Source organism: Rhopalosiphum padi, chromosome 2, assembly GCF_020882245.1.
Source record: "Rhopalosiphum padi isolate XX-2018 chromosome 2, ASM2088224v1, whole genome shotgun sequence".
NCBI classification, from domain to species: Eukaryota; Metazoa; Arthropoda; class Insecta; order Hemiptera; family Aphididae; genus Rhopalosiphum; species Rhopalosiphum padi.
The window spans coordinates 27,240,367-27,252,805 of NC_083598.1; the positions used below are offsets into that span (position 1 = coordinate 27,240,367).

Sequence of the window (12,439 nt, forward strand, 5' to 3'; positions counted from 1 at the left end):
TGGAGGAAGGAAAATCTCCTGAACCCCTCCCGCTCCAAATATACCTTAACTTAATTTCGTCAGTATAATAAATTATCTTAATACGTGTTGATCAATATTTCTAGCATCTCCTCCGATTTGTAACCATATTCACGCCTACAGCTCCTGCGACATCGGTCACAGCGAATTCGTGTAAATACACGATATCGCTTTACGATTGAGCAGCTTCATAACGTTTGCGCACGCACAAAATGACTACATTTATACACATTTGCGCTTACACTCGAGTGTCTGTGTGTGTTGGCGAATAACAGTTATTTCGGTCGTATAAATACATGTATATATATTATATACACACATTAAACGCGGCGAATTGTTCGGCCGAAACGGCGACGGTCGCGTATTAAAGTGCACATCGGTGCGGAGCCATTCGTTATTAATTATTATTATACACACCTTTACACGACCCCTTTTGAGTGCGCCAGAATATATAGGTATAGGCGTGTTACGTACTATATGCCTTCTAGGCCAAAGCAAAAGCGGCTTCGGTGGCGGGCTAAACGTATTACGCCGCCGCGGTGGACTAATAAAATACGCTCGCGGAGCAAGCAGGCGCGCACCGATTATTATATTAGTCGGGTGATCGTAATAATTTTTATCTCACCTGCATACGATCGGAGTTCTTGTGCAGTAATCGGTTATGTGACATATCAAAGTTACATAACCAAGTTACACAATTGTAACTTGACTTTAAATAAAACATGCGGGTATCCAATGGAAAATATCAATATTAGGTACTTTTGTTATAGGTACGTTTCATTTCAATAATTGAAATATTTCAACAGATAATGAACATCGATATGAAAGGGCCATTTTTTTTTTATATATCTATATAACTATTACCTAATTATTTGAAATTTGAACAGAATCTTTCGATCATGTGTTATTTGAACATTATTTTATATTTGATGTATTTTTTTATCATAGTGTGTGTGTGTCGTCTATAATATCATATCGTCTATTCAAGACCTGTGTCTATCGATTGACTATTTTATAGATGTACGACGAAATCTGTTTAATTTAAATCTAATACCCTCAGATTCGTTCGCAAGCACATTTTTTTACATTATACGATATACAGTCGATGGCCTTGTGTGTAAGCTACAATATCATTTCATTTTTGTTTTTTTTTAGCCACTGGAGTATTTTTTCTCGTCGCTATATTATTACCGGTATAGTGAAATCTTCTTACGCGGTATAATAATATTGAAAATATAATTTTATATTAAACTGCACCGATCGCTTATATACACAATATTAGACATTTTTATCTTTAGCGGATAAATTGGATTTTGAAAATCAAATACCTACAACGTCAATAACACTAAAAAAAAAAAAAAGATTACTCAACATCGATGCTGCTTACCTAATGGTTATTACACAGAATACGGAGTAGTGTCTTACGGTTTTCCCGTAGGTGAATTGATGACTGTGAGCGATGACACCATAGGCCTATAAATAAATAGACTGATAACAGAGAGAAAGAGGTCCGGGAGCCAACATTAGGAAAAAAATAGCATACGACTTAAGATCATCTATACTCACGAATAGTGAGAGAGAGAGAGAGAGAAGTTCAATAAAAAATATAGGGACTTTAAAAAAAATAGTATACGGGCATACCTACTTTAGATCCTACCATATGTACAGGTATAAATTGTATCTCTTTCTAACAATGTTGGCTTTTGGCAACCTGTAGCCGGATATGGTGGCGAACAGTCCATACATTAATATATGACGTCTATACGATAGCACCACTGGCCCCTCTCCCGTCTCCGTACGCTTTAGGTGAAAAGTGAGTGTAAATGTGTTTACGTCTACATAAAATCAGCATATTACGTTTTATTTTAAACTTAAGTATTTCAAACGCCAATTGTATTTCACTTGATGCAATGTCGTGGTCGTAGACTCAGTGTTTGTTGTGACCTTTGGTTTTATTGATTTTTCAGAATTTATAACTGAAATTATGTATTTTTTTCATGTTTTATTTATACAATGTTTAATATATAATATTTTTATCGAAATTTACATTGTGAGTAAATATTTCATGATATAATTTTTTTTTCTCTAACACGCTAAAACGTGCATTTACAACCTACTCTTTAAAATCAATTGAATCGTTATTTTTCTAGAACTTGTCATTGATACGTCTTGTTTAAATGTTATGTCTGTATTACATACAACACAAGAATATTATATGAGCTATATTATTATATAAGCTTATAACAGTTATATTCAAGCTGATAATCGTTCGTTTTCTCGTGTTGATTTTCGTTGAGTTGTCAATCAATTTTTTTGTTATAAATTATATAAATACTAACAAAGTTCCGAAACATTTACTACACGTTTTGATAAAAAGAATGAAACATTAAAGTGTGCGAATCTTTGATCTTCAATATTCTAAAAGAAAAATTGTCCCTTTTTTAAATTAAAAAAAGCCTGATTCTTACTTTAGAAGTGTATGTAAAAATATGTTATGACAAGCAATATGTCACAATGGGTACACAGGTGTTAAATAATATTCTTATTACATTGCACTAGCACTCGGCGTCTCGGCTTGATGGCCACTTAAGTATAAGTGCTATATTTTTTCTATAAAACAATGGAAATAAAAACCAAAATTAAATATCAATATTATATAGTTGTGATGTATTTTATATGCAGACAAAATCAGAATAGCATATTATTTAATTGCATAGACTTAATTTATTGTATTATAATAGTTATTTATGTTTAAAAATTAGTAATGGGTTTTTAGCGTTTTATTAACTAACGACTTTCTAACAAAAATAAAATACTTTTTTGCATTTATATTTATATAAGACGTATACTTTAAGAATTAATATTATTATTTTTTTACTATTTCAAGGTAAAGTGTGATTTAATATCTGTAATTAAATATTGTTATTCAGTAGTAATATACCTAACTGAGATTGTGTTAACGGTAGACATTAATGTGCGAGTAATGTGCATGTTTGATCCTAATTTACTTTGAAACTACTTATTCTTGACGGTTATAAAATATGTAATTTAAATATTTTATATATACGAATATTTAAATTTATTTTAAACTACTTAAATCTATAAAATTAGTTTTTATGGTTTGAGGTTCCGCTTAAAATATGACGGGTAACTTATTTTTGTTTATCGAGTTTTGAACGTTAATCCGGCATTACCATAAGCGCGTCTTCTCCTCCTCTTCGAGATATTTATTGCAAAATAAAATCATCGTTTATTTTACCACATGATAATATTTACAACCTTAAACTTTTAAAATTGATAAGACTTATTATTATTATTTTTATCATCAAAACTTACATCAACCACAACCGCTGTAAATTAAATATTCTGTGGATATCTGATAACTATTGATATTTTCTTTCAATACAACCAATATTATGTCGTTAAATTTAATATCAAAATTAATTTACCTATTACCAAACCAAATTTTGGAACATTAACTTTAATACAATATTTCAATTTGTATGTGTTTTGTATATTTAAACATTGCAATTTAAAAATATATATTATACCACAAAACATTTTAAATATCGTAAAAACAGATAATGTTCTGGACTTAAAGTTTTTAATAGGTCAATTCGCTCTAAAGTAAAACTAACAAATCAACATCGGTTCAGATAAACTCAAATGTTGCAAGTAGATCAGATAGAAAAAACAAAATATAGTGCGCTGACATCGTCGTTTTGATAAAATATAATCTTAATTTGTGGTATAATCCATTAGCGGTTATTTTCTTTTTAATTTTGATTTCCTTATCGTCTCATATTTGGTATTATAATTTATTCCACTGCAGAAAGCGGTGTATAGGGACATAGGGTGACATCCCCTACAACACCTCTCGGGACAGACTTTAGTAATAATAACAATTTATCAATAAAACGCGACGTGGAAATCTTCTAAGATATAAAAACTGTTAAAGATGTTAAATGTAATCTAAAAACAAGTATGGCCGTGTGGGGTGAAGGGGGTTCCTTTCTCTCAGGTATATTTGGCATAAACTTGTTCAACGTTTCACCTCAAAAAAAAAAAAAATTGAATTGCGCCTACGGGCGTTATATACCATCTTCTTGTAATTTGTTATGTACATATTATAATAATATACTAAAAGCTACTTTCAAAGATACGCAAAGTTTACGGAAACGTTTGTATTTGATCATTTACAATTCCTGCAGCCGTCTTCTTCTATGGATTAATGTTTGTCATTTCGTAGTCACTTCTAGTATCGTCAAAACTCCTTCTCAAACACGACTCATCGTATATTCATCCCTTCCCATACATTTCGCATTAATTATGTCAACAGATCCGCGTATTGGTTTGGCAGTTATCGCACGTCTTCGCTTCGCAATCAATTTTTCTAAATTATAAATAATCGACTCCACCTGTCAGTTTTTGTTCTGTCTATAATAGTATTGACTCCTGTAGACGATGCTATAATATCTGCAACATTCTACACATTGCGGGCACTATACACACTGATCCTAAAATCCTAAGTTACCTTTTCATCGTATGGATATTTTAATTTCACTGAGATAATATTCATATTTTCACTTAATTTACATTCTCAAATATATGTGTAGATATAATGTATGTAATATACTTACCTTCTTAAAATTCATTGAATAAATTATCTACGGTACACAGACATTTTTATACATAACATTTCAATAATAATTATAAGTGTATAGTATATATAATATTATGTATGGTTTACCATATCACAATTTTATCTATACAAACAAAGTAATTTTCTTAGCATGCTCATTATGTTTTAGAAATTACTAATTAATTATTAATTTCAACGTATATAGGTTGGGTTAACTAATGTGACAATAACTTTAATATTCATTAAACGTATTACAGGCACAGGGTGTGCTACTAATATTCATAGTGGCAAAAATATGTTAATCTATATAACCTTATTTTTATGGGACTTTCTATGTACACCCTCCACCATTTTTGATGACTTTAAATTTTGATTTCTTTGTATTCGATTGTCAGAATAATCTAGTAAAAATTCTTTTATATATCTGAACACACTGTATATAATATTACCCGTTAAATATAAATGTATTTAATTTAAATTAGTTTTGGTTACAGGATATAACCAAGGGCCATTTACAACTCAACAAACGCCAGTATTTAGTTGCCAGGAATCAACATCTGATGATTTATTGTACCATCAAATCATGCAAGATGCCATGTGTTATGCACCTACTTTAACAAGAGACTTAGAATTACCAATGTTAGATGAAACATTTGAGTTATCCGAACATTATACTAGTCCACCACCAGCAGGAATACACCGAAGATCATACATATTGGCTACCAGACAAGACAGCAGTAAAGGTGAAATTTACATTATTCAAAAACAATTGAATCTTGATTTGCTTATTGTTATTATATAAATGGCATGTCTTTAAATAATATTTAAGTATTATATATGCATCCAGATAAATTTAACATATACACTCTAACCATATTAAGGACGTATACAATTATTGTTTTTATAAATTAATACGTCTAATATATTCTATAAATATAAAATAAATTATTTATCTGACTCGTTCAATAAATTATAACCAACCTAGTTTAATTTTGTAACGTTTAAACTGAAAATATTTCTTACAAAATAAAACTGTGAAACGTCAACTCAATAATTATATTACATAATATTCGTATATACCTATATCATTAATCATTATTCTTGATTATTGATTGATGTTTCTAATTTATCGAATTTAATCCAGAAATTAATAACTAGCACTAATGATTGAGTATTAAATTTGGAGTATAGGTTTAAACATTTAACAAAAAAAAAAAAATCACTTAAATTTAAAAAAAATAACTTTATAAATAAGTAATAAATAATTATACTTATAAATTAAAATACCTATATATATAATATAAAAATATAAATATTCATACGCACAATTTGCGTGTATAACATTATCATAAACTTTGTAAAAGCCATTTGATTATAATGAATTTAATTTTCTTCTATAAATATATTATTTTAGTTATTAAACTATATATTTTATTTTGACTTTAACTATTCAGACGAAATTGACGATCAAGATGAAACATGTTTCTTGAAACAGAAAAATAAGGATATAGTTATTGATGAAAAGTCCAAAAAGAAACCTTGGATAACACTTGTATCTTATGTGGACGAATTAACCGTGGGCGGAAGAAGAGACTCCCAAGGAAATTTCGTTGATGCAGCTCCTACTTTTCCAGGTTTTGGCAGAAATAAACAATCAAAAGCTCCACTAGAATGTTTTCCTTTTAATTGCTATCAAAGGTAAATATTGCATTTCTTTTATATCAAAATTATTTCAATAAACTTGTTTTATAAAAATTATTAAAAATAATAAAAGTAACTAGAGTTATCAACAAATTATTTTTATACTTGAAGACATATATCATGTATATTGTATAATTTAAATAATAAAATCGATTTTAATTTAATTGTTAAAATATCTTTGACAATAAATAATTAATTAATAAAAATGTATTTATTTATTTAATTAATTAATTTTTAGGATTGGGATAAAAAAAGAATGGGTTGATACTTGTTTTGGCGACCGATGGATGACTTTTCGACAGAAAACTCTCGTGATAGTAGATACTCCGATATTTGAATGGTTTATACTAGTGTTGATTTTTGCGTCGAGTGTAACATTATGCTTCGAAGATATTTACCTAGATGAAAATCAAACGCTCAAAACTGCATTATATTGGACTAATTTTACGTTTTGCGTTATATTCACAATTGAACTTATGCTAAAATGGATAGCATTGGGAGTTTATAAATACTTTAAAAGTTTTTGGACGGCGTTAGACTTTATTATTGCAATGGTAAATGTAAAAAAAATTTAAGATAGTATAATAGATTGAAATTTTTTTTTTTCGAAATAGATGTCAATTTTTAGTTTACTAATTGATGAAAATGAGAATTTAAAAGTTCTACGGTCTTTAAGAACTCTCCGAGCTTTGCGACCACTCAGAGCTATATCGAGATGGCAAGGGATGCGGGTAAGTACTTCGAAGTTCAAAAATACTTTTACGTTAAAAGTAATATAATATGAGCTTATTTTATATATTACTAGATAGTTGTGAATGCTCTGATGTATGCAATTCCATCAATTTTTAACGTTCTGCTGGTTTGTCTTGTGTTTTGGTTGATATTCTCAATCATGGGTGTACAGTTTTTTGGTGGAAAATTTTTTAAGTGTGTTGACGACAACGGAGACCGTGTATCCGTAAACGTATGTACTTGATGTGTTTTTTATTTTTATTTTTTGTTATTGGTGTTAATTAAAAACTATATAATTTTTGTAGATTGTCAATAATCGCAGTGACTGCATGCTCCATAACTATACTTGGTTAAACTCGAAAATATCATTTGATAACGTGGGCATAGCTTATTTGGCTTTGTTTCAAGTTGTAAGTTTATTCGTGTTACTTGTTATTATTGTTGAAAATATGTACTCATGCTACACTGTTATCGAAATTATGATATTTATATTTTCATTAAAATTTTATTTTATTTTCTTATACTGTACATTATTTTTTAATATTACATTTTCAGGCTACATTTGAAGGATGGATGGAAGTAATGGCAGATGCTGTAGATGCTCGTGGTGTAGACTTACAACCTGAATATGAGGCAAACTTGTATGCTTACATATATTTTGTGATATTTATTGTGTGTGGAGCATTTTTTACTCTAAACCTTTTCATCGGTGTTATAATTGATAACTTTAACATGCTTAAAAAAAAGGTATACACCATTTTTTTTTTTAATGAGGTTATACATAATTTGTATACTAATGAACTATCTGTTGCAGTACGAAGGCGGAGTATTAGAAATGTTCTTGACTGAAAGTCAAAAGCATTATTATACAGCCATGAAAAAACTAGGCCGGAAAAAGCCACAAAAAGTAATTAAGCGCCCAGTCAATCAATTTATGGCAATATTTTACGACTTATCAAATTCCCGAAGGTCTATTTACTTATTTATACTTATAAATTTCAAATGATTAAAACGTAACTTTATATTTCGTAGGTTTGAAATAGCAATTTTCGTATTGATTTTTTTAAACATGTTGACAATGGGTATTGAACATTACAATCAACCTGTTCCGGTGTTTTTCATATTAGAAGTCTGCAACGCATTTTTTACTACTGTCTTTGGACTAGGTATTTTATTATTTTTTTTTTAAACATTATATAAACCAATACTATTATATGTGTAAATTACGACATAATATATATTATAATTTTTTTTCACAGAGGCTTTAGTGAAAATTATTGGTCTTCGATTTCATTATTTTACTGTTCCTTGGAATGTTTTTGATTTTTTACTCGTCTTAGCATCCGTTCTTGGTATACTTATGGAAGATATTATGATCGATTTTCCAGTATCACCGACACTTTTGAGAGTAGTTCGCGTGTTCAGGATTGGTAGAATATTACGATTGATTAAGGTGAGATAATAATAAATTGTTACTATATAGTTACTACTAAACATTAATAATCAAATTAAATGTTTAGTCAAATTCTGTAATTGTGTAATTAGTTGTTACTTTAACTAATTATTCGAATTTTAGGCCGCCAAAGGTATACGTAAACTGTTATTCGCCTTAATCGTGTCTTTACCAGCACTTTTCAATATTGGTGCACTACTCGGTTTGATTACTTTTATATACGCCATTATCGGTATGTCTGTTTTCGGGCATGTCAAAAAACAAAAAGCCATTAATGACATGGTAAACTTTGAGACTTTTGGTAGGAGCATGCAACTGTTGTTCCGGTTAGTGCATAAATTGTATTTAATCGAAATTCTGGAAAGTTATTTCAAACCACATTTGTTTATTATAGGCTGATGACATCGGCCGGGTGGAATGACGTACTTGAATCCCTTATGGTACAACCACCGGATTGTGAACTAGAATCTCCAGGACTTCCAAATGGCAATTGCGGACACCCTATTCTCGCGATTACGTACTTTACGAGTTTTATCATAATAAGCTACATGATCGTTATAAATATGTACATAGCTATTATATTAGAGAACTTTAACCAAGCTCATCAGGAAGAAGAAATCGGCATTGTAGAAGACGATCTCGAAATGTTTTACATCAGATGGTCTAAGTAAACTGGAAAATCCCTCAGCGCTTTTTCAATCATATAGCTTTAAACGTCGTTTTTCTATTTCAGATATGATCCACATGCAACGCAGTTCATAGCGTTCAATCAAATATCTGATTTCATTGCAAGCTTGGACCCGCCATTAGGCATACCTAAACCGAATATCGTGGCTTTAGTCAGCTTCAATTTGCCAATTGCGAGAGGCAACAAGATTCATTGTCTAGACATACTCCATGCACTCGTCAAACACGTGCTTGGTCACGTCGACGAAACGGACGAATTCAGAAAAGTAATCGATAATCGTTACACTTTTATTATTATGGGATATATTATATTATGATGATTTTTAATTTTAATATTTGTGTTCAGTTACGAGATCAAATGGATGTGAAGTTTAAAAAACAATTCCCGACACGTAAGGAACTGGAAATCGTGTCATCTACGCGTCTATGGAAACGTCAAGATAAAGCCGCGAGACTAATACAAAGAAGTTACCGAAACTTCCGAAGGTATTGTATTTGTTTCGTGTTACTCGGATAAATAACAATCCATCAACGTTATCTACTTTGAACACTTTTCCAATCCGTAGTTTTAATATTATTAACCCAATTTATACCTTTTCTTGTCTTTATTTGGCTTTTTTTATATCTGTATCCTTTCCATCATTATATACTACATTGTTTATAATTCTATTATGTAAGTCTAACTTAATTTTTTTTCGCTGTAAATTTATTATTCATTCAATTTTAAAATAACTCACGTTCAATTTCAAATTCGTAGTCCGCTCGTAATACTCATAACTACACGCTATAAATTAGGTATAATCATCACTAATATTTGTATATTATACAATATTATAATATTATATAATATATAATTTATTTTTATACTTAGACACCATATTTATTTATTTTTTTTAATGCAAATTTAATTTCCTTGAAGTATTTTTTATAATTACAATAAATAACTATCCACATTTTTCAACATCGTCATCTGCATTAAAACAAAAAATTTTTAGGCGGAAAAAAGACATAACAGATTTGTGTTCGGATACGCAGTCTTCAAGCCCCGGAGGTTGGCAATCACGTCTTTCGTCATTCTTACATGTTAAAGGCATGTCAATCAGTGGTATTGGAGGAGGTATCGGAAGTAGTTCTAGAGCTTCGTCCAGAAAATCTTCTAGAGCCTCCGACACGTCTGACATATCTGAACTAGGAGCGTCTCTCTGGCTTAACCTGCCATTGTTTTTATTGTCTAACGCTCAGTTAGATACAACGGGTAAAAACGAAGAACAATCGCCCAAGAAAAAATCACAGTAAGTCATCAGTACTTAGTATACCAACTCATATCGATAACACAAAACTAAAAAGGTACCAATATGTTGTTTTATTATTTTTTTTTTTTTTTTTGTAACGACTGAAAAATAAATGCACAGCTAAAGTTGTTATATAAAAACGTATTCTAATAATAATTACCTAATAAAATCATTCGTTATACAATATAGGTGTATGATTTTAACAATATTAATTTTTCGAATTAATTAATTTAAAGTTAATTTCGAATAACACGTATTTGATATACGCTATCTTATTATTAACGATCATATTTTCAAATTATTATTTCTTTACTCTATGAACAATCGTGATATTGACTTTTGGATTTCCAATAGTAAACTATATTTTTAACATCGTATTTCCTTAGAATGTATTGTATTGTTGATTTACAGTGATCAAAACATACATTTTTCATGAAGACACTTTCAATGGAAGTAGTATAATTTTATAAAGAGTAAACAACCCAAAGGGTGTTTCTATAATAGCAAAACAGTATTCTTATATTATATATGTTCTATATTTGATTGATTCGATTATATTACTTCCAGATTCGTTTTCTAGCTTATGATTTTCTATAGAAATAAAAACCTAAACATGTATTCATTATATTAATAATAATAAAATTAAACATTTATTGAGTTTTTTTACTATTCGTTTGTATTAATAAAATTTAAATATACACTCATAACTCATTATAATAATTATAATTAAATTTTATATTAAATGTATTAATGTTATTATATTTTTGCATATCATAACATTTAACAAACATAATTTATTATTACTTATTATTAATTACCTACTAGTTAACTATGTTTTGAATTGGGTTGTAAATAAATATTAATTAATGGGAGAGATATATAAACGCATGTCGTGAAGGATTACACAATTTGTGAGTTAAACTTTACCAAAACTTTAAATGTTAATTATTATCACAATGCAATAGAGATTTTGAAATACAGGTATTAACTCAATTGTACATTAAACAGAAAAGTTCATAAATGAGGGTTGATAAGATAAATTTATTAAATATTATATTTATCTTAAACGTTGGAATCAAATTAAAAGAAAAATAATCTTATTTTTTTTAAACAAAATAAATTATCAGATATATTAATTAAAATCTAAAGCATACACGATTGAATAAATGTCATTAGACAGAAACGCGTTTAGAAGTTTTTTTTATATTTGTTTTACAAAGCGCTACGAGTACATTTTAATTAATAAGGAAAACACTTGAACACGTTGCGATAAGTAGGTTATAGCTATAATTGTATAAAACTTAAAAAAGTTTTAATCAAACATGACGTTTATAATTTATATTTATAAAAAAAAATACATGCACCGAATTAAAAAAAAAAATTCAATTATCGATTGAACAGTCTTCAAACACTTAAATGAATAAGAATGTTTTTAACATTTCATTCTTTTTACAATTGACAGGTCTAAAATTTTAAATTATTCCTTAAAACACATCGATTATAATAATTTATTGTGACATATTCAGTCTGCATTTAATCAATAAAAACCCGCGAATTTTATAAATAGTAACATTAATAAATAATAAATATATACCTAACATTATTAGCAATCCATAACCGTCAGTCTACGTGGCGTCTTTAATAATAGCTTAACACTTGGCAAATAAACAAAATTAAATTAATGTACGACATTGATGTGATCAAACCAGGCTTATATCAACGCAAGTCTTATTAATTAAATATAATTTTTTACCTAAGCTTTGGGGGTTTTAAACTTAAATAATTTATATTTTTATACATTTTATAATTCAAGTGCATGATAGTTCATTATTATTATTATTATTAGTAAGATCTGTCTACTGTCTACTGTTCTTTTCATTTGTATTGTAGTGCCGACCCTCATTAGACATGAAT

At 28.8% G+C, this 12,439-nt stretch overlaps 1 protein-coding gene across 4 annotated transcripts in view; it reads left to right on the forward strand.

Annotated features, from left to right (window-relative positions):
• Positions 1–12,439, forward strand: part of LOC132921278 (sodium channel protein 60E-like) — a 109,686-nt gene that overhangs the window by 92,861 nt on the left and 4,386 nt on the right. For 2 of the 4 annotated variants that reach the window (XM_060984210.1, XM_060984212.1), the window contains 15 exons: positions 5,143–5,403; positions 6,115–6,358; positions 6,600–6,915; positions 6,976–7,092; positions 7,167–7,325; positions 7,399–7,503; positions 7,649–7,840; positions 7,908–8,062; positions 8,126–8,259; positions 8,353–8,546; positions 8,670–8,872; positions 8,941–9,213; positions 9,280–9,499; positions 9,580–9,719; positions 10,229–10,525. In XM_060984210.1, the coding sequence (XP_060840193.1) occupies positions 5,143–5,403; positions 6,115–6,358; positions 6,600–6,915; positions 6,976–7,092; positions 7,167–7,325; positions 7,399–7,503; positions 7,649–7,840; positions 7,908–8,062; positions 8,126–8,259; positions 8,353–8,546; positions 8,670–8,872; positions 8,941–9,213; positions 9,280–9,499; positions 9,580–9,719; positions 10,229–10,525 (3,010 nt within the window). The remainder of the gene's footprint in view (positions 1–5,142; positions 5,404–6,114; positions 6,359–6,599; positions 6,916–6,975; positions 7,093–7,166; positions 7,326–7,398; positions 7,504–7,648; positions 7,841–7,907; positions 8,063–8,125; positions 8,260–8,352; positions 8,547–8,669; positions 8,873–8,940; positions 9,214–9,279; positions 9,500–9,579; positions 9,720–10,228; positions 10,526–12,439) is intronic. The other 2 variants (XM_060984211.1, XM_060984213.1) reach the window with 1 other exon arrangement.